Source organism: Balaenoptera physalus, assembly GCF_965194825.1.
Source record: "Balaenoptera physalus genome assembly, chromosome: 2".
NCBI lineage: Eukaryota > Metazoa > Chordata > Mammalia > Artiodactyla > Balaenopteridae > Balaenoptera > Balaenoptera physalus.
The window spans coordinates 86,179,170-86,201,455 of record NC_138883.1 but is presented as its reverse complement, the minus strand read 5'-3'; the positions used below and the strand labels follow the sequence as shown (position 1 = coordinate 86,201,455).

Genomic DNA, 22,286 nt, shown 5'->3' with positions numbered 1-22,286 from the left:
CTGGCTAGAATTCAGGTCTCTCCAGGTCCTGTGCCCACGCGTTTCCAACCTCGCCAAATCACCTGCCCGGTGACCGATGTTTTTGAAGTGACTGGAAAGTTCTGCACTAGGCTTTACTATCAGCAGCCAGAAAGGAGGGCCCTGTAGCTCCCCCAAAATCGCTTGAGGAGAAAGACCCCTGGAAGGAATGAACAAGGCTCTGGCTCCCCCCACGCACCCAACCAGCCAGAGCCCAGGCTTTTCCATTCAGCCAGTGAGGATCACACGATCCAACGGATGCCAGTCTCCAGACACTGCCATCCAGAATCGAGGGAGGGTTCAAGGTCAGCCCTGATGATGAGGCCCATTCCTCCTAAAGGAATAAAGGCCACAGCACATCCCAACTTCTAGATCTGCAGTGCAGAAACTACCCAAAAACGTGCTGGCATCTCATTTAACATGGGCTGAGCTGGCGCCTGTGCCTGCTGCCCCTCTGCCTCTTTATGCCTCTTTATTGGGAGGGGCAGCGGCACAAAGGCAGTTATGAGACGAAGTCCAGGATATCAGTAACCTGCTCCACCTTCCCTTCCTGCTGCCCGCTCCCCACCTAAGGTGCTTCCCAAGGTGACTCAGGCAAACAGCTCCCAGGCCACTGCGAGGGACTAGTTCTGGGTCTAGAACCAAGTTAGCAAATAAAAACAGAGAATCTTGAGTGACTACTGTTATACTACTACCCAAACCAGGATCTAAACAAACAAAAAGGGGGGAAATGGTTACAAAACCTGCAGAAATGCCACGATTAGAAGTAGACTGAAATCTTGTTTCCCCAGGTTCACGGTCAGAACATGAGGGAGGGAGTGACCCCAGTGCACTGACTCGGCAAGGACACCAGCACTGCAGCATCGTCCATCTCCCGCCTCCAACTCAGTCTCCCCATCATCCTTCAACCCTCTGGGGCTACCCTAGGCTCTGCCACTTGACGTCTAACTTCATCCACTCACTCCACCTCCAATCAATATATCAGATCAGTTCTACTCAAATACTGAGCATTTTAATCCATCTGGTCTCTTCTTGACCTCCAACCTCTCCCCATGGTTCTGACAAATGGAATGATCGATAGATAGCCTTTGGTGTTCAGATTTGTTATTAAGGTAACAGCCACTTCTGCCTGAGGCATTTTCACTGAGATGATTTATACTGTGTCAAAAAAAGAAGCTACTTTAACCTTCTGTCTGGGAGGCTCAGTCTCTGACAAGTTCCCCAAGGGCTTATCCTCAGAACACAGACTTTCTAAATGTGTGAGACTTGCCGACATCTTCCCATCACATGTACTGCAGCAATAGCAACTGGATTTCTCCAGGGATGACAGCAGCGTCACACATCCCCATAAACGCTGTTCCTTTTAAATGTCAATTTAACGTGCTGGGGACAATTATGAAAATGAAGACTGGATTTTCAGTGAGCATAGGGATTTCGGCCACGTGAAGTATGTTCAGCCATCCATGGGGACTGTCCTTCTACAGTAGGACACTTTTGATGAGGACAGGATATGAGATTACATGGGTCACTAACCCTCAAAACACTTCATTCAGAAGTGAGGCCCTGGCCTCCAGGTGACAAAGAACCAGGGGAGCCAGGTCCTTGTGGAAGGCCTTCGCATCACTCCATTTTCTGTGGGTGATTGCATGTCACGCCCTGGTCACCCCTCACCCACCAGCTCTCTGGACTCCTGCACGCTTTCTTGAAGCTTCCTAAATCTACTCCCCCTCTTTCCTCTCTTCTTTCCCAGGTAAACCTAGTAATGGAGAAGGGGGGTTGAATGAAGTGGGAAAGTACAGGAAGGGAACTGTTTCAGATCTTTTGATCCCTTTAGCCTCTGAAAGCCGTCTGTGAGCAGCCTGTATTTGCGGGGAGCACTCAGGAGTGCTGACGGAATTTCGAGGTTAGGATTTCACCTCCATGACTGCACTCGTGTGCTTCAGGAAGCCGGATAAGGAATACAAGCAGCATTATTCTCACTTTAAAACAAGGAAATTTAGGCACAGAGAACAAAAGTGAGAGCGACAGTAGCGGCAGCTGAAAACCAAATGATTGTTCTGATTACTAGTCTTCTGCTGTATTCATACAGAAACAAAACAGATCACAGTTGTTTGGCAGGTCCAGTTTCCTGAGGGCACACCTGAGGGCAGCTCTGCGGCTTTGGATGCTGCAGGCTTTTCCCTCCCTGACCTCTGGGGCCAACGGCTTAAGCAGAGAGGGGGGCGCGCCCGCCCGCTCACCTTGAGGTGATAGAGCACGACACCCGTGCTGAGCACGTCGTCCTCCAAGGCCATCAGGTGCGGCAGGCTGGAGTCGATGACCAGCCCGGCCCTCCTCCTGTTGATGTCCACTCTGTAATGCTCCACGAGGGCCTTCCACTCGTTCCACTTAAGGGCCCAGTCTTTACTCAGCTGGTCAATCTGAGGAGACAGAGGAGGTGGTCTTGGACACTCAGTACAGGGAGCTGATGAACGGTCCAGCGCCATCCTGGCCCGATTCCTCACGGCATCGCTTCCTCACTTTCTTCCCCGTGACTATTCAAGGCCGCACATGGGCCCTTGCACCTCTGTGAGCTCTCTCTGTTTTCTAAGTTTTCCTCAATAAGCAACTGTTAATTTTATAAATAGAAACTCAATAAATGTTATTTTTAAAATTTTCTTCAATGAGCATGTATTGTTTTTATAAAAAAAAAAAAGAAAAAAGCACCATAAATGTTATTTTTAAAAATTATTTGGGGACTTCCCTGGTGGCACAGTGGTTAAGAATCCGCCTGCCAATACAGGGGACACAGGTTCAATCCCTGGTCCGGGAAGATCCCACATGCCGCGGAGCAACTAAGCCTGTGCACCACAACTACTGAGCCTGCACTCTAGAGCCCGTGAGCCACAACTACTGAGCCCGCATGCCACAACTACTGAAGCCCGTGTGCCTAGAGCCACACAACGAGAAGCCACCGCAATGAGAAGCCTGCGCACCACAACAAAGAGTAGCCCCTGCTCTCCACAACTAGAGAAAAGCCCACACACAGCAACGAAGACCCAATGCAGCCAAAAATAAGTTAATTAATTAATTTAAAAAAATTAGTTGGGATTTGAGTCACATATCTATTGATATGTTTAAATTCCCCTCTTTCCGCCCCTCTCCTATGTGATCCATACTGGGAGTCCTCTTGTGAACTTCTTTCCCAAGGTGCAGCACCTTGAGCTCTAATATATGCTTGTATGCACCTCAAAGACCAACAAAGCACCAAGACGGGTCTCCCCAGGGAGAATGAAGACTATGAAACTGGTCTGAACTACCACACAATAATAAAATAACAACAGTAATAACTAATGTTATTGAACACTGAGGGTGGGGGGCGGTGTAAATTGGGAGATTGAGGTTGACATATATAATACACACTACTATATATAAAATAGATAACTAATAAGGACCTACTGTACAGCACAGGGAACTCTATTCAATACTCTGTAATGGCCTAGATGGGAAAAGAATCTAAAAAAGAGTGGATATATGTATATGTATAACTGATTAACTTTGCTGTACGGCAGAAACTAACACAACATTGTAAATCAACTATACTCCAATAAAAATTAATTTAAAAAAACACTGAGGGCTTACTATGGATCAGACACAGAGTTTTAAAAATAAATATACCAAGGCTTAGAGGCCTTAAGCTAAGCCCACTGGGGTAACATGAAGGAACAATGTTGAACACAGGGTCCTTTTTATTTCTTATGGTGGAAATTGTTATCAAGGCAGGAAGCTTCTTTTGGGAGTGGAAGAACTGAGGAAGACCAGGAAAAGGAACTGGATTCAGCTAAGCCCTTCTCTCATAAAGAGAAAACTTAAGAAAAAAGAAATCATGCCAAGTTTAGGTACAAGTATTTTATGACTCTAGAAACATTCTTTTTTTTGGCTGCACTACGCAGCTTGCTGGATCTTAGTTCCCCGACTGGGGATCGAACCTGCGCCCCCAGCAGTGGAAGCACAGAGTTCTAACCACTGGACCGCCAGGGAATTCCCGAAACATTCTTTTTAATGTTATAATCATTGAATTGAAGTTTGAAAACTACAAGGTACCCGTGAAGGGCTGGTTTGGATTGGGCCCTGGCAGAGGTGGGTGGCAGGGCACATCCCCCTGGAGGCGCTGCAGAGGACACCTCCCCTCTGGCCAGCCTTCATCACCCACTCCTACCTGCCTAAGGTTGTAAGACTAGCAAGTGGCAGGTTCAAGTCCAGGTCTGCCGGCCTGTATAATGTAAAAATGCTCATGTGCCTGGAATGAACCAAAAATCAGAACATATAGCTAAATACAGAATTTTTGAGAAACTTCTGGATATGTGAAATAGTCCTAAAGTTTAGTTTGGGTAACAAAATATTGACATAGCCAGGATACTTTAATAACATAGAAGGATGATGCAGTAGAGTACTGGAAATGGGGACATTTATTTGCAAGACCTAAATCTAACCTGTCACCAAATAATGCCTGCTACTTCTTCCTTTTAAATGTCGCTGGGGGACTTCCCTGGTCCAGTGGTTAAGACTCTGTGCTCCCAATGCAGGGGGCACGGATTCGATCCCTGGTCAGGGAACTAAGATCCTGCATGCCGTGTGGCATGGCCGAAAAAAATAAAGTAAAAAAAGTGATTTAAAAAAAAAAGTCTCTGGGAATCACCATTTGATTCAATCTCCCAACATGTCCTCACACTCATGGGGTCACAACAACAGTCTCTTTCCTTGTTGGTCTCTCTGCTTCCATCCCTCAATCCATTCTACATGCAACTGTCATATTAATTTCCCCAATATACTCCTTTATCATGTCACTAACTGGGTTCAGGAAGCTATGAGTAACCCTGTTCATGTCAAGTTCAAACCTCCTGAACTGGCCCTCTCCCCCCCTCCCCTCCGCTCCTCTCTACCAGGAGCACACATCCTAGCCAGCTTCGTTGCCCTCACACCCCATGTGTCCACGTGTCTCACACCAGCCCTTATCTCACTTCCATGGCTTTGCATCTGTTATCCCTCTCACCCCAATACCTCTGCCCATCTCCCTATCTACCAGACCCTATCCATCCTCCAAGGTCTAGTTCAAGTTCTCTGCCTTCCAACTCCAGCACTGAGGCTGGCCCTGAAAATTCCAAGCCACATTGATTTCTTCCTTCCTAAGCTCTTTCCGTCTAACTCACGTTAAGTTATTACATTTAATCATTCCCTAAATGTGCTTCCAACTAGACTGCAAGCCATCTGAGGGCAGGGACTTCTTTGTATCTCCTGCAGCATCATGCTGAACACCTAGTTGGTGTTCAATGAATACATGTCATTGATTTACTTATTTACTAGAAAATAATTTGTTTCCTAGGCTACTGTCACTATCTGAAGGGAGTTATCATGATCCCCTGGGAAAACAAAGCAGAGTCAGAAAGCCAGTCACCAGCCGTATGACAAACACATCCCCCAACTCAAGGCTCAATGGAGACAAAGGTTGTCTCTATACAGAACCTCTCTGTCCTGGTGGGGGAGCAGTCCTGGCCCAGGAATGATGGAGGGAGGTCAGATCTGTTCTCAAGGTGATGTGAAGCACAACTGAGTCTCCCCAGCAGACCCACCTTCAATTCATTTTGGAGAGCCAGCTCCTTCAGATTTTCATCCTTTCCCTCATTCAATGAATGGAAGTTTCTCTGCACAAAGAGAGAGATGTGCTTCATGGGTCCCACCCTCACTCTTGCGAAGGAAAAGATGCAGATAAAGGAAAGACTTTATCATTAAAATCAGAAACAAATCAGAAGCCTAAGTATTTGGGCTCAGATTCGTACAAAGAAGGAGAATTCAAGGAAATTTTTTCTGGAGGGCCCCATTCCCCGTATCTGCCCACATACAGAACAAGGGCCATTCAGGCAAATGTCCTTTGGACAGCAGAGAGGACACAGTGAGAGGGTGCCCACCCCATCTGAAACTACACAGGTAATCAGAGTAATTGCCATCCTATCTCCGGCCTCTGCTCTACAAGTGTCACCTGACTGAGAACACAATGCAGCAGGGCTCAGATACCCTGCAGAAGAGAAGGGGCTCTGGAGGACAGAAAAGTCCTGACTGCCCACATACCAGCTCAAAGCTCAGCAGCATGGCTTTCAGTCTTCCAATCTCTTCCCTGAGTTCTCTGATCAACTTCACGTTTGCATCCTGAAACACAAGAGAACTCGGTCACCACTGATTGATATCAGGCCCCGAATGGCTGTGAGATGCTACTCGCAATTAGCCTGGAAGAAGCAGATTACTCCTTTGGAGTAACTTCTAGGGCAGTCTTTTCAAAGTGTGGTCCCAGGATCAGCAGCAACTTCACCTAAGAACTTGTGGGAAATGCAAATTCTGTGGACCACCCCCTCCCGCAATGCCCCAACACCTATTAATCAGAAACTCTTGAGGGCTGGGCCCACCTGTGGTTTAACAAACCCTCCAGGTGATTCTGATACACACTAAAGTTTGAGAATCACTGCCTAGAGCAGGACGTCAGGTAGGTAATATAATACAAATGCCAGAGCATGTATAGGTAGTAGGTGCTAATCTTCCTGTATTGAGTGTGACTAAACTTAGTACCTGACGAATTACATTGCCCTTTATTTTTTAATTTTTTTTTAAAGTCTTTATTGAATTTGTTACAATACTGCTTCTGTTTTATGTTTTGTTTTTTTGGCAGCAAGGCATGTGGGAGCTTAGCTCCCCGACCAGGGATCGAACCCACACCCCTGCATTGGAAGGCGAAGTCTTAAGCACTGGACCGCCAGGGAAGTCCCTACATTGCCCTTTAAAACAGTCCATAGGGCTTCCCCGGTGGCGCAGTGGTTGAGAGCCTGCCTGCCAATGCAGGGGACATGGGTTCGAGCCCTGGTCTGAGAAGATCCCACATGCCGCAGAGCAACTAGGCCCGTGAGCCACAACTACTGAGCCTGCGCGTCTGGAGCTTGTGCTCCGCAACGAGAGAGGCCACGACAGTGAGAGGCCCATGCACCGCGATGAAAAGTGACCCCCACTCACCGCAACTAGAGAAAGCCCTCACACAGAAACGAAGACCCAACACAGCCAAAAATAATAAAAATTAATTAATTTTAAAAAAAAACAAAAAAAACAGTCCATAAATGGGCTATATGTGGGCCACCCATTTGTGATCCCTGCCCTGGAACTTTTCACCGAAATTGCAAAGCAGATGAGGAACTTTTGGAATATTCTCATTATTATTTTTTTTTTAAAGGATTGATTGATTGATTGATTGATTGATTGATTGATTGATTTATGTCTGTGTTGGGTCTTCGTTTCTGTGCGAGGGCTTTCTCTAGTTGCGGCGAGCGGGGGCCACTCTTCATCGCGGTGCGCGGGCCTCTCACTATCGCGGCCTCTCTTGTTGCGGAGCACAGGCTCCAGACGCGCAGGCTCAGCAGTTGTGGCTCACGGGCTTAGTTGCTCCGCGGCATGTGGGATCCTCCCAGACCAGGGCTCGAACCCGTGTCCCCTACATTGGCAGGCAGGTTCTCAACCACTGCGCCACCAGGGAAGCCCTATTCTCATTATTAATTCAGCTTTCAAGACTAAAGGATTCCTCATATGCCGCTTTTACCCAAAACAGAGACGTCACTGCAATTTGCATATGAAAAAAGGCACACAGCAACATAAACTTGGAATAAAGGCAGTAAACACAGACACTTTTAAATGATCTTTCCTCGAGTGGCAACAGTGTACAAGGGATCTTAAGACCAATGGCCTTAGAGAAATATCTAAAATAAATTATTCAAAAAAGGCAACTGAATGAAGCCAGTTGAGATATGAGAGAACGGTATGACACTGAAAGAAAGAATTTCACTCCCTCGGCATTTGGAGAACAAGTCTGGCAGTTGGGGTGAGTACAAAGAGAAGGAAATCAAATGAGAGGAAAAAAGGAGAACTTGGTGTAAACTGCTGTACCAGACCAGGACTTCAAATGAAGGTCTCACCTCATTTACCCGTGGCTTGTTGGTGATGTTTTTGGCGTTGGATGCGTATCTCAACGTGCTCATGGTCTCACTGTAGCTAGTGTGTGCAGGAGATACAGCTGGGGTAGAAGGAGAAAGTTAAAACACACGCCAAGCCTTTCCAACCCAGCCCATGACCACTGGCCTTGCTGCCGTCGCCCAGGCTGTCTGAGACCCTTGATGAAATGGGTGGCAGTGGCAGATCACCAGTCCCAACACAGAACCAGCTCCGGCAGCCTACTCACTGGCAACCATGATGGTTCTGGAGTTGCCTCCAAGGCTGTCCTTCAGCAGCCAGGTCAACACAGAGTCCCGGTAGGGGATGTAAGACTGCCTCTGGGAAGGTCCTGCTCCACTGCTGGTCCCGGAAGGAGAGCTAGGGATCCCACTGTCACTACCATCGCTCGCTGCGCTGTTGAGGCTCTGGTAGCTGTTGAATACCTGAGAGTTCTGGGCTTAAAAGACAAAAAATAATAAAAGTGGAAGAAAAAAAGGAATTAGGAAACAAATGCATTAAAACAAAGCAATGGTTGGAGAAGGTAGACTTAGCATCACACTTCCTAATCCCTTTCTGCATATGACAGGATGCTTTAAGTGTGGACCCTGAATTAGACTCTGGACTCAGGAGATGGAATACTTAAGCCAAACAATTTTGTAGTCGCCCTTCTTTTTGGAATGAGAGTGGTAGGATGATGGTCACACTGTGTTCAAAAACTACAAATATCAATTTTTCATGCCCAAAGCCAGAAGGTAAACTTTATCAGAAAGAACCTTTTAAGTATCTACTCCATTTTGACAAAATGAAAACATATGAGTTATTTTCCAAAGTCTCCCTCCCACACTGATAATCCAGGCTACCGTCAAAATACCTAAGGTGGAGATGACGATCCCCAGAGTCACAAGAGACTTGTTGATATTGGCTCCTTCAGTAATCCGGTCCTTACAGTAACTGGGATCTGCTCTTTCACTAAAACACAGTGGATGAAAAGAGAAACAAAAGTGAACAAGAAGACTATCCTTATAACGCTGTTGAAAAACACTATCCATTATGTTGCACTTTGTGTAAAAGATCCACAAAATAAATTCCCCTTAGAATTCAGTTCCAGAAAAAATGTTACCATCATGTAACGAACTGGCATTCTTCTGCTTCTCAGGCAATAAAAATCAAACAATTCATTACATTTGGCTGCCAGAGCATTTTGAGTTAATACTTATTCACAGTAATGATACCAATATAGTTTTTTGGTATATACAATTCCCCTTTTGTTTTAATTTCACATATTAATGGCTTTATGCTGTGTCATTAATGGTTTCAAATTCCTTATTTAAGTAAATGTGAAATATTAAAAATTCACACTTCCAGTTGGCTGATACAATTTCTTCCAGAAAGCACTTAAGCTTTTAAGGGAGTGGTGTACCATATTAATTATTTAGCAGTTTTAAAATAAGAAAATATGCCTTATTTCATGTTACACTTTTTTCTGACCACATTATCCCTGAGAGTTTCTTCTTTCTGGATATGTAAATGAGTACAATTCATGTTTCCTTCTAATACTTAAAAAGGCAGTATCTTCTCCCCAGTGCCACAGTATTTTTTAAAGCTTTTTTTTTTAAGAAATGTGTAGAGCTGCATAAAATCAATATTAGATCAAAGGATAAAAGCACGCTCAGTCCCCTCTACTTAGAGCACTGGTTTTCAATCTTGGCTATACACTGCCGGCACTCCCTCTGACTCCACTAATAATCTGATTTATTTGATCTGAGGTGCAGCCTAGGCATTGGGAGCTCTAAAAGGTCCAGGTGATTTTAATGGGCAGCTAAGATTGAGAACCCCTAACAGAAAATTTTTTAGCCCTCGGAAAACTACAGTTTCTTAACCTAGCATTCAAACAATTTGTTTCTTTTGGAATTTTCTCAGGATGACTAAAATGTGTAAAAGGTGGGGAAAAGTTTATTCCCCGTAAAATGAGCAAGAACAAGGTCATTGTCAAGGGAGTAATTCCACTTGGCTTTGAGATCCTAATTACCTGCCTGCTAGGTCCACAAGGTTGATCTTGCTAGCGATTTCAGAGGGGAGGTTGTTCTCCAGCATTGCCTAAAGGGAGAAAATACATTTAAAGCTTGTCACTTGGAACAATGTGTTGTTTTTTTCCCATGACACCCTCCTAACCAAGGTGATATTCGGATTTTTAGCCAACTCACTCAAGAAATCTGTATTCTAATGTGTTCTGAACCAGACGAGCTCTCAATATCTGACAATCAGTAAGCCCTGGGTCCTGCCATCATTAAAAATGTGAGCAAAACTTCCATAGGGTAGGTGGGCAACCCCCCACAAAGTCTCCCTAGCACGATTTACCAGGTAAATGCTCAACTCTTCTCCAGGAGGCTCTGACCCACCAGTAGAGATCCATAGCAGGTTTGGAGGGGCGGATGATGGGGCTTTGTCTCTTGTTAACCTGAGTCACAGCCTGTTAACTTGCTGGGCAGGACTCTGCCTCTCGCTGTTCTATCCAGGGGCATCCGGCCCTCAAGAGCAAAACAACTTTTCCTTTTTTTAAAAAATTCAATATGGGGTTTTTGTTGTTGTTGTTTAATTTTAATGTTGCGCATCCATCACCAAAATCCAGTTTTAAAATATTTCCAATAACTCCCCAAATTCTGAGTCTGTTTGCAATCAATCTCCATTGCCATCTCCAGCCCCAGGTCACCACTCAATTTTCTATCTCTATAAATTTGTCTTCTCAGGATATTTCACACAGATGAGTCATACAATGTCTGGCTTCTTTCACTGTGCATAATTATTTTGAGATTCATCCAGGTTGCGGCATGTGTCAAAAGCTCAATTTTATTGCTGAGTAGTATTCCAGTGTATGAATATACCATAGTTTATCTATTCACCTCTTGATGGACATTTGGGTTGTTTCCAGCTTTGAGCAATTACAAATAAAGCTGCTATGAATATCTGTGTACAAGTCTTTGTATGGACATATGATTTCTTTTCTCTTGGGAAAATGCCTAGCACAATGGCTGAATCATATGGTAGGTATATGTTTAATTTTTAAAGAAACTATTAAATTATTTTTCAAAGTTGTTGTACCAGTAGTATGAGAACTCTAGCTCCTACAATCTTGCCAATATTTAGTATAATCATTCTTTTTAATTTTAGCCATTTTAAAAGGTGAGTACTGATAGTTCATTTGGTGTTAACTTGCATTCCTCTAATAATTAATGATGTTTGCATCTTTTCAAGTGCTTAATTGCCATCTGTATATTTTCTCTAGTTAAGTATCAGTTCAAAATTTCTGACCATTTTTTTTGAGTTGTTTTATTATTGAGTTTAGAGAGTTCTGTATATATTCTGGATACAAGTCTTTTACCTGACATATGTTTTACAAATAAATTCTCCCTGTGGTTTTTCTTTTTATTCTCTTAATAGTGTCTTTTGTAGAGCAGAAGTTTTAAATTTTGACCAATTCCAAATTTCAATTTGTTCTTTTGTTCAACTTGTGTTTTTAGTGCCATATCTAAAAAAACTTTGCCTAATCCAAGGTCACAAATGTTCTCCCATGTTATTTTCTGAGTTTGTTTTAGGTTTCACATTAGTGCCTATGATCCAGTTTGAGTTAATTTTTGAATAAAGTGTACACTAAAGATTTTCAACAAATTTGGCAATTGCTTTTGGCCATTATTTTTCAATTTTTTTTTATGCCTATTTTCTCTTCTTTCTTTCTGAGATTCCCATTACACTTACGTTGACACACCTGATGTCCCACAGGTCTGTGCAGCTCTGCTCATTTTCCTTCAGTTACTCTTCTTCAAACTGGATGATTTCTATTTGTCTGTCTTCAACTTCACTAATTCTTCTGCCATCTCAAATCAGCGCTTGAGTCTCATTAGTGATTTTTTCATTTCTGTTATTGTACATTTCCAGAATTCCCCCTTTTAAAATAATTTTTATCATTTTATTGAAATTCCCTAGAGGCATTATCATCATGTTTTCCTTTAATTCTTTAAAACATGGTTTCCTTCAGCTCTTTGAATGTATTTATATTAGTTGCTTGGAAGTCTTTGTATGCTGAATCCAACATGTGGAGCCCTTACAGTTTCTTTTTTTTTTTTTAATTAATTAATTTATTTTTGGCTGCTTTGGGTCTTCGCTGCTGCACGCGGGCTTTCTCTAGTTGTAGCAAGCAGGAACTACTCCTCATTGCGGTGCGCAGGCTTCTCACTGCGGTGGCTTCTCTTGTTGCGAAGCACAGGCTCTAGGCAGGCGGGCTTCAGTAGTTGTGGCACGCAGGCTCAGTAGTTGTGGCTCACGGGCTCTAGAGTGCAGGCTCAGTAGTTGTGGCACATGGGCTTAGTTGTTCCGTGGCATGTGGGATCTTCCCAGACCAGGGCTCGAACCCGTGTTCCCTGCATTGGCAGGCGGATTCTTAACCACTGAGCCACCAGGGAAGTCCCTACTTTTTAATTTTAATGTTTATTTTCATTTCAATCTTGCTTTTCATTTTAAATGCCCAGACTGATCATATAGATATTAAAGTAATTTGAAATGTTAAAAGTAAAATGTAGGTCGAAGATATTTTGATTAGTCTTTATGAAATGCCTCTACGCTTTCTGAGTGTGTAGCTTAGTAGACTGTGTGTAGGTCCTACTTATAATATTAGGTCATATCAGAGGACCTATAAAGGGAAAGGTAGGAAGAAAGAAAAAGAAATAGGAAGGAAGACAGGAAATCAGTCAAAAGGGACAATGAAAGGAAGAAATCTAAGCAAATATAAGTGGTAACCAACCTGCGTATAGTAGATAGTGAAGATGGCATGGGATCTGCTGCTGGCCTCATGAACATGGGTTGCTGCTGTGATTCTGTGTATATAAGGGAAGAAAATTAGGACAAGGATTGTTTATGCATGGTGATCCTTAAGATCCATGGGGAACACAAGAGATGTTAGTGCTGAGGTTCACAAGTGAGGATCATGAAACACACGTTATTTAGTCTGTTATAGTTAGGAGAGTGGCTCCAAGAGGGCAGGAGCAGTGCTCTAGGTCCTGATATCTGAGAATAAAAGCGAGTGTAGCTTCATATTAAACCACAATTAGAACTTTTTTTAAGCAACAGAAGTTAAAAATCAGAGTTGAAAGCGTGATACTAGAGAGTCATCAACCTGTAAGAATATCCCTAAAACAGACCCATTTAAATAAGACAAATGGACGTAGAGAGCTTGCTGGAGAAGAAGGCTCAAAGACAGAGAAAGTAAGTCATGATTAAACGCAGAATATTAATCTTATAGTGCCAGAAAGGGCTAAAATGAGATCTTGAATTACATGAACATCATGCTTAAGCCAGGTAGAATTCATAGGCTCCCTGAAAGATTCATTCCAATCTTGACCCTTAAAGTCAGAAGAGTCTTCCCTTCATCTAAATCTAAGTCAATCTTGCCTCAGTTTAAGACCAACTCATTGGCTTCTGTTCTCAGAGGAGTTACAGAATTGAAGAAAAGAGTCAAAACCTAGAGGCTGGTTTATTCAAGGATAAAAAGGACAAGGTGAGGCCTGACACTTAAAGATCAAGGAGCTCAGGGTACCCTGAAGACATGAAGCAAGTGCCTGCAGAATAGTTCCATGAAAGCCAAGGAATAGAATGTTAAATTTAAATTTCTTCCTTTACATTCAATTAACTCAGACGTGTTATTAATAGGGTACGTAGAAGACTCTAAGTTCCCCCAATTTTTTTTTCAGGTAAAAAAGGCTATTTTGGGGGTGCAAAATAACATTCTGGGTATTTCATAGTAACTAAAAATAAAGAGTATTATCACAATTTACAATAGGTTTAAGGAGAGTCAATAGCACTTAGTATTTCAAAGCAAATTCAAAACAGTCTTTTTTTGAGTAACCTTTACAGTATGCAAAACTAAAAGAAAAATGGTTTTCTGAAACATTTTAAACTATATCTAAACTATATTAAACTGTATTACCTCTATCAAGGAGAGGACAATGCAGGCAAGAATCTGTTCTTTCATGAAAACAGCAGAAGTCGTGTATTATAAGACAAAGCATAGAGTAATACTCTGGGCTTACTGCCTAATATTATTATACCCAGAACAAACTACAGCTTCACCACTAGTGAGAAGAGCACTAAATCTCAGCCACTGCCGCCTACACTGGGTACACTTCTGTTCTGAGAAAGGCCTGCTGATTGTGGATGTGGGGAGCTGCAGAGAGAATATACACTGTGAAGGGGGATGAGAACACAGGCAATAAGAATGAGACTGAAAGAATGACAAGGACAAACAAACCTGTTACCTGTTTGCTATCCCCTCCTCCAAGAGCTGAATTACTTGCTTACAGCTGGTAACTACGTGTTGAGATAAACCTATACAATTTGCAAGGAGGAAAAAAGAAATTAAAATTTTTTGGCAAAGTTTAACCTTTTCCTGTAGGTAATTAAATTTATCATCCTATTTCGTATCAGTTGACAGACAAGAATGAGGGAACAACTTAATTCAGATAATAAATTAAGTCAACAAATATTTATTGGAAGCCTACTGTCAGGCATTGTGACAGTCTCTCTGGGAACAAAGGTCTCTGCCGACACAGACGTTATAGTCTAGAAGTCATGTAGCGGTTATGCCAACAACAAGGAGAAGAATAGCAATAATAATTCCTTACAATTTTGCTATATAGGTTACAAGAAAAGTTCTCATAAATTACCTCATTTGGCCCTCACAAAATTGCTGAGGCAGACAGGGGCTACGTGCCCCACAAAATGGTAGACTCGGTTTGACATACAAACCATACAGTACACATGTCCTTATCCTCCCACAGTTTACAATCATGAGAAATTTTATGATACAAGATAATATGGCCAAGTGCCACAGGACTAGAAAGATAATAAATGCTGAGGAAATCAGAGGAGTGAGTGGTCAGGGCAAGCTCCATGGGGGAAGCGAGACTTGAATTTAGCCACTGTAGAATGGGTAGGCTTTAGATAGGTAAAGAGAGCTTAAGGGCATGAAAGTAAATCTTGATGGCTGGTTACCCACCAAGTCAAAAAAGGCCTTCACAACTGTGCTAGAGAATCTCTGTATTAGAGATTCAGGAACCAAAGTAACTTTATGGGCTCAGAGCTGAATACACTTACACTAAAAATTAGCAAAGTAACTTGAACACTGACTGGATTTTTTTATATTAAGGAATTATTACAATTATTTAGATGTGATAATAGTTTTGTGGGTATGATTTTTTTAAAAGACATTCCTTATCTTTTAGGGCTACATACTAAAATATTTATAGATGAATTGATGTGACATCTGGAAGTTGCCTCAGAATAATATAGAATGTGGACAGGAATGTGGACAGGGCAGAATTTGCCAAGGGTTATTGGGTTATGGGTTATTGTGAACATGGGGGTTCATTATACTAGTCTATTTTTGTTCAAAATGTTCAAATTTCTCTATAATAAAAAGAATATTAAAAACTTAACCAAGGATAGGGACTTTCCTGGTGGTTCAGTGGGTAAGACTCTGTGCGGGTTTGATCCTTGGTCAGGGAACTAGATCCCACATGCATGCCACAACCAAGAGTTCGTATGCCGCAACTAAGAAGTCTGCATGCCACAACTAAGAAGTCCACATGCCGCAACTAAAAGATCCCGCATGCCTCAACAAAGATCCTGTGTGCTGCAACTAAGACCCGGTGCAGCCAAAAAACAAAAATTAACCAAGGATAGAGACCTTCTGTTTTCTGTAATGGCAAATTACATAATATAAACCAACCCTTCTGCTAAAGACTATTAGAAACAGGTGGACAAAATATAAATGACATCAGTGTGAAGGCACAGAGGGATGACGAGATAGTGAAAAATTTCCAGGCTATATACTGGGGGAGGATGGAAGTCCAGAGAGATAAGGCCAGCACTTGGGGACGCTTTTCCTCTGACAGCATTTGCCAAATCTTGAGGAGAAGTGGCTGACAGCAGTTCTCCTGACAAACTCACAGGTCTAGGGAGACACAGACTGCAGTCCAGAGCCCACCCGGAGTGGGCCCTATGGCACCCCACCTCTTTGGGTTGGAAACCCAAAGGGTTAAAACACAGGAATAAGGTTGATTAGAAGTAAACAGCCTCTGAAGGGATTACAGCTCAGCTTTGAACACTCTCAGTCCTTAAATTGGACTGATGTGATTCTGAATCACCAGTGTGTGCAGGAACCCGGCACAAATAAATAGAAGTCTTCTGTACTGGCAGATATCATTGCTCTAGACCTACAAATTACTTCTATAAGCAATTTAGCAAATGCTGTCTGGCACAAAATTATAACAAACCAGACACATAAGTAGACCTGACAACATAAATGAAAACCAGCAAAAATAATAGGGAATAGAAAGAGACCTAAGAAAGATCCAGATATTGGAGTTACAGTAACTTTAAAGTAACTCTGCTTACTATTTTCAAGGGGCTAAAGACAAGATTATAAAATCTCAGAGAAAATTGGAAACTATAATAAAAAGATCAAATGTTGATTTGGGAAGTAAGAACTACTGTAAGTGAAAAAAAGAACTCAGTATCTAAGTTTAACAGCAGGTTGGACATAGCTTAAAAAACAATTAGTGAGGGCTTCCCTGGTGAAGTGGTTAAGAACCTGCCTGCCAACGCAGGGGACACAGGTTCGAGCCCTGGTCCGGGAAGATCCCACATGCCGCGGAGCAACTAGGCCCGTGCACCACAACTACTGAGCCTGCGCTCTAGAGCCCACGAGCCAGAACTACTGAGCCCACATGCCGCAACCACTGAAGCCCGCGCACCTAGAGCCCGTGCTCCGCAACAAGAGAAGCCACTGCAACAAGAAGCCCGCACACTGCAAGCAAGAGTAGCACCCGCTCGCTGCAACTAGAGAAAGCCCATGCGCAGCAACGAAGACCCAATGCAGCCAAAAATAAATACATAAAATAAATAAATTTATAAAAAAGTAAAAAAAAAACAATTAGTGAACAGGAACATATGTCAGAATCATACAACCAAAATAAAGCACAGAGAGCCAAAAGATACAAAGTATTATACGAGAGGGTAAGAATCAAAAAGTACATATAACACACCTGTAATTGGAGCTCCAAAAGGAGAGAGTGGGTAAAAGCAATGTTAGAAGTAATGGCTTAGGGCTTCCCTGGTGACGCAGTGGTTAAGAATCCGCCTGCCAATGCAGGGGACACGGGTTCGAGCCCTGGTCTGGGAAGATCCCACATGCCGCGGAGCAACTAGGCCCGTGCACCACAACTACTGAGCCTGCGCGTCTGGAGCTTGTCCTCCGCAACAAGAGAGGCCACGATAGTGAGGCCCACGCACCGCGATGAAGAGTGGTCCCCGCTTGCCACAACTAGAGAAAGCCCTCTCACAGAAAACGAAGACCCAACACAGCCAAAAATAAATAAATAAAGAAGCTTTCATTTTAAAAAAAAAGAAGTAATGGCTTAGAAATGTCTGTAAAAAAAGATATAAAACCACAGATTCAGGAAGCCTGACACAATAAAAAAAATAAAAATCTATCCCTCGGCTCTTCATGGTAAACTATTAAAAACCAAAGACAAAGAGAAAAACCTTAAAGGAATTACTAAGATAACATCTCAACAGAAATAATGGAAGGCAGAAGACAATGGAATAATTTTGTTGTTGTTGTTGTTGTTGTTTTTGGTTTTTTTTGTTTTTTTTGGAATAATTTTTAATTGCTGAAAGAAAATAACCACCAACTTAAAATTCTATACTTAGTGAATTTCTCCTTTAAGAATAAGGAACAAAAAAAGTTATTTTCAATCAATTGAAAACCAAGAGAATTTGTAAACAGCAGACCCACACTAGAGGAAATACTAAAGATTATATTTTAGCTGAAGGAAAATATCAGACAGAAGGTAGGAGATTTAAAAAAAAGTTTAGACCACAATATTAGACTTTGATAAGTCAATGACCCATGCTGTAATCTCTACAATGATTACTAAAATAATAATAAGGCAATGTGTAAACAGTAAGCTAAAAGAGGAGAAATATGGGATAATTTTAAAAATTAATCAACTCAAAAATCATGAAGGTAGAGAAAAAGGAACAGAAAACAATGTAAAGAGAAAACACAATGTAACAGAACTAAACCCAAATAAAATTAGTAATTACATTAAAAATAAACAGACCAAAATATGCTTGAAATATGCTCAAATTACAAGACCAAAATTGTGATGCTAGATAAAACAAAGCAAAAGCCAAATATTTTATTAAAAAAAAAACCACATTTAAAACATATGGATATAGAAAGGGAGAAAGTATAAAAAAGATTAAAATGCCAACACTAACCAAAAGAAAGCTACAGTAGTTATAGTAATTCCTGACAAAGTAGAGTAGACTTCATGGCAAAGCATTACTAGAGATAAAGAGGGATCCTTCAAAACGATAGAAGCATTCATCAAGAAGATTTAATAATTCTAATTTTGTATGCACATAATAGTAAAGTCTCAAAATATATAAAACAAAAATTGATGGGATTAAAAGGAGAAAAAGACATTCATAGTTATAACAGGAAATTTTAACTATCCTTTCTTATTATCTCTTAAAACAAGCAAAAAAAAATCAATAGGGTTATAGAAGATTTAAACAACGCAAATAACAAACTTGACAAATAGTATTATATAAATGCTATACCCAACTACTGCTTAATTATTTTTAAAAACACATGGAAAATTTACAAAACTTAGCCATATGCTAGGCCACAAACCAAATTGTTATACATATATATTTTTTAAATGAAATCATATAGAGAGTGTTCTTTGAATGCCATTCTATTAAACTAGATACCTATAATAAAACAGAACTATAAAATCTCCAAATGTTTGAAAATTAAGAAATGCAATTCTAAATAACCCATGGGTCAAAAAAGAAATCATTATGAAAATTACATATAATTTTAAACTAAATAATGATAAAAATACTACACATTAAAATGTGTGCAGTGCAGCTAAAGCTATATTTACAGAAAAATTTACAGCTGTAAATAAATATATTAGGAAAGAAAAAAGGATGAAAATCGACAAGCTAAGCATCTACTTACAAAGGTTAAAAAATCAGCAAATTAGACTCAAGGAAAGGATGAATAAAATAATAAAAATATGAACAGAAATTAATAAATACAAAATAAACTTACAGTAGAGGGAAGCCACAAAACCAAAAGTTGATTTTTTGAAAAGACAAATAAAATTAATAAGTCCTTAAATTGAACAAGAAAAAAGAGACAAAGGATAGATAACCAGTCAGGAATGAAAAAAGAGATCCTACATTTAAAGAGACATCTTACACATAAAGCGTAAGAGGATATTACTCTTTATGCAGATACATGTCTTACATTTAGAGGCAGTGGATTTTTTAGAAAAATACAATTTACCAAAAAATTGGTGCAATAAAAAATAGAATATTTGAAAGAAATCAAATCTATAATCTTAAACCTTCTCATCAAAAAATCCTCCAGACTCAGAAGGCTTTGCCAGCAAATTCCACCAAATATTTAAGGAGGAATAACCCCAATCTTACAAGAAATCTTTCAGAAAATAGAAAGAGGCAGCATCTCTCAACTCATTTTAGGAAACAAACATAACCTTTATACTTAACCCTGATGAAGGAAAATGGAGAATCAGAGAAGGATAAAGAAGAGAAGAAGAGGAGGAAGAAAAACAGGACAAGGAAGATGATGATTAGGAGAATTTCACTCTTGAACATACATGCAACAACTCCCAACAAAACACCAGAAATCCGAATTCCGCAATATATACAAAGGAAAATATATCACAAGTAAGTTGGGTCTATGCTAGGAATGCAAGATTGCTCTAGCATTCAAAAATCAGTGTAATTCACCTTATTAACAGGAGAAAGGACACAAATCATACAATATAGACATGCATATATAAAGCAAATATTTAAAAAAATTCAGGGACTTCCCTGGTGGTCCAGTGGTTAAGAATCCGCCTTACAATGCAGGGGATGTGGGTTCGATCCCTGGTCGGGGAACTAAGATCCCACGTGCTGCGAGGCAACTAAGTCTGCGTGCTGCAACTACAGAGCCCACATGCCACAGAGCCCACGTGCTCTGGAGCTCACGCACTGCAACTACTGAGCCCGCGCGCTCTGGAGCTCACATGCCACAACTAGAGAGAAGCCCATGCGCCACAAAAAGAGCCCGGCTGCTGCAACGGAAGATCCTGCATGCCACAACTAAGACCTGACGCAGCCAAAATAAATAAATAAATAAATAAATAAATAAATAAATAAATACATACTTTTAAAATATTCAATAGCTGTTTATATATTTTTAAAAATTCCTAGAACCCCTTCCATTTCCCTTTCCTGAACAATTTAGTCCTAAAGTCCTTAAGTAGAGCAGAGCAAGGCAGGCAACCACATCAGGGCGAACAGCCTGAGAAGAATGAGGACGGCGTCCCCGCAGAGGGAAGGCCTGGCGTGAGACTGGGGTGAGGAGGGGACGACACGGGTGGCAGCCCAGCACAGAAAGTCAGAGCCTGGTGGGCTGAGCAGAGCATCCCCACGGAGGCAGCCCAGGGCAGGGCATGGGAGCCCGGGGAAGGTGAGCAGGCTGCCCATGTATGGCGGCAGCCTGCCGTGAGAAGTCAGAGGCCCAACAAGGAGAGAAAGGCATCACCACAGAGAGACAGGCAGCGGAACAAGATTTCTAAGTTGGCGTGAGGAGGTGGCCCAGCAAAAGAATACCAAGACCAAGAGGGGTATGGAAGGTACCTGCACAGCGAGGGGTGGGGACAGGCAGCCCTGCACGGAGCGCTGGGATGCGGGCATGGTGAGCATGGCTTCCTGTGGTGAGGGGCTCAGCCAGGTGAGGCGGGCATCCACATAAGAGAGAGGACAGCAATGACAAGGAGACTCATTACACACGGGGGTGGAGGGACCGATCAAAGAAGCATTTCCACCTTTGGATAAAGGAATTACCAATCTGGAAAGGGAGAAATCCAGAATGAACCCTGTCGTGTTGGACTGCAGTTGGAAGTACTGGTGTGAACATATATTAGCTCCATCCACTCAGAAGGACTAGGAGTTGCAACATCTCAAAAGCAATGAGCATACCTAGCACTTAGATCTTGGCTTCCAAAAACTTTTCTCCAATAAAAAGGACCAGATTACATATAGAATGGATAAACAACAAGGTCCTACTGTCTAGCACAGGGAACTATATTCAATATCCTGAGACAAACCAAAATGGAAAAGAATATTAAAAAAAAGAATGTATATATATGTATAGCTGAATCACTTTGCTGTACAGCAGAAATTAACACAACATTGTAAATCAACTCTACTTCAATTAAAAAGAAAAAAAGAAGAACCAGGGCTCCTGGGAGAAATGGCTGATTCAAAGACTGAGGCAGGGAAAGCAGACGAACCTTGAACATCTCCTGTCAGAAAGCAAGGAAGTGCTCAAAAAATGATGGTGATATGCCAAAATGTCACAGGAACACACCTGAAGGGGATTCCATTGGCTAAATCTGGAATAATTGGAGCATCAAAATAAAAAATAGTAGTAACAGAAGGCGACTCATTCAATAAAATAAGAAACCATAAGTCTATGCCAACATAAATACATTAATAAATAAACTGAAAGTCAGATGAGGATAGGACACATACATGGTTTCACAGTACTGCACCCACAAAAAACACTTGTTGTTTACAAAAGGAAAACAGCAATTTCAGAGTGAAGAAGCCTGGTAGATATGACCTTAAGTGAGGAAATTAAAAATCATGAGTAATGGGACATATCAAAATTAATGGTGTCAAGTTCATGACAGTCAAGAGAGACCAAGGAGCCTTCCAGACTGGAGAACACTAGAGAGACACCCTAACCAAAGGCAACCCTTAACTCTCAAATGGACAATTACTGGGACAATTAGTGAAACTTAAATGGGTTCTAAGAATCAGATGGTAGTAATGCATCAAAGTTAATTTCCTGATTTGGATGGTTGTGTTGTAACTATACAGGAGAACATTCCTGTTTGAAAGAAAAACACCCTAAAATAATCAGGGGATAAGGGTCATTAGGTTGGCAATTTACCCTCAAATGGTTCAAGTAAAAAAGTTCTTTAGGGACTTCCCTGGTGGCGCAGTGGTTAAGAATCCGCCTGCCAATGCAGGGGACACGGGTTCGAACCCTGGTCGGGGAAGATCCCACGTGCCACAGAGCAACAAAGCCCATGCGCCACAACTGCTGAGCCCGCGCT

At 41.6% G+C, this 22,286-nt stretch overlaps 1 protein-coding gene across 1 annotated transcript in view; it reads right to left on the bottom strand.

The window, feature by feature from the left end:
* Positions 1-22,286, bottom strand: part of STARD9 (StAR related lipid transfer domain containing 9) — a 133,309-nt gene that overhangs the window by 44,217 nt on the left and 66,806 nt on the right. Inside the window, exons 8-16 of the mRNA XM_082453057.1 lie at positions 14,325-14,394; positions 12,815-12,887; positions 10,049-10,116; positions 8,891-8,988; positions 8,267-8,476; positions 8,004-8,101; positions 6,124-6,201; positions 5,628-5,699; positions 2,259-2,438 (exon numbers count right to left, since the gene is read on the bottom strand). Coding sequence (XP_082309183.1) covers positions 2,259-2,438; positions 5,628-5,699; positions 6,124-6,201; positions 8,004-8,101; positions 8,267-8,476; positions 8,891-8,988; positions 10,049-10,116; positions 12,815-12,887; positions 14,325-14,394 — 947 coding nt within the window. The remainder of the gene's footprint in view (positions 1-2,258; positions 2,439-5,627; positions 5,700-6,123; positions 6,202-8,003; positions 8,102-8,266; positions 8,477-8,890; positions 8,989-10,048; positions 10,117-12,814; positions 12,888-14,324; positions 14,395-22,286) is intronic.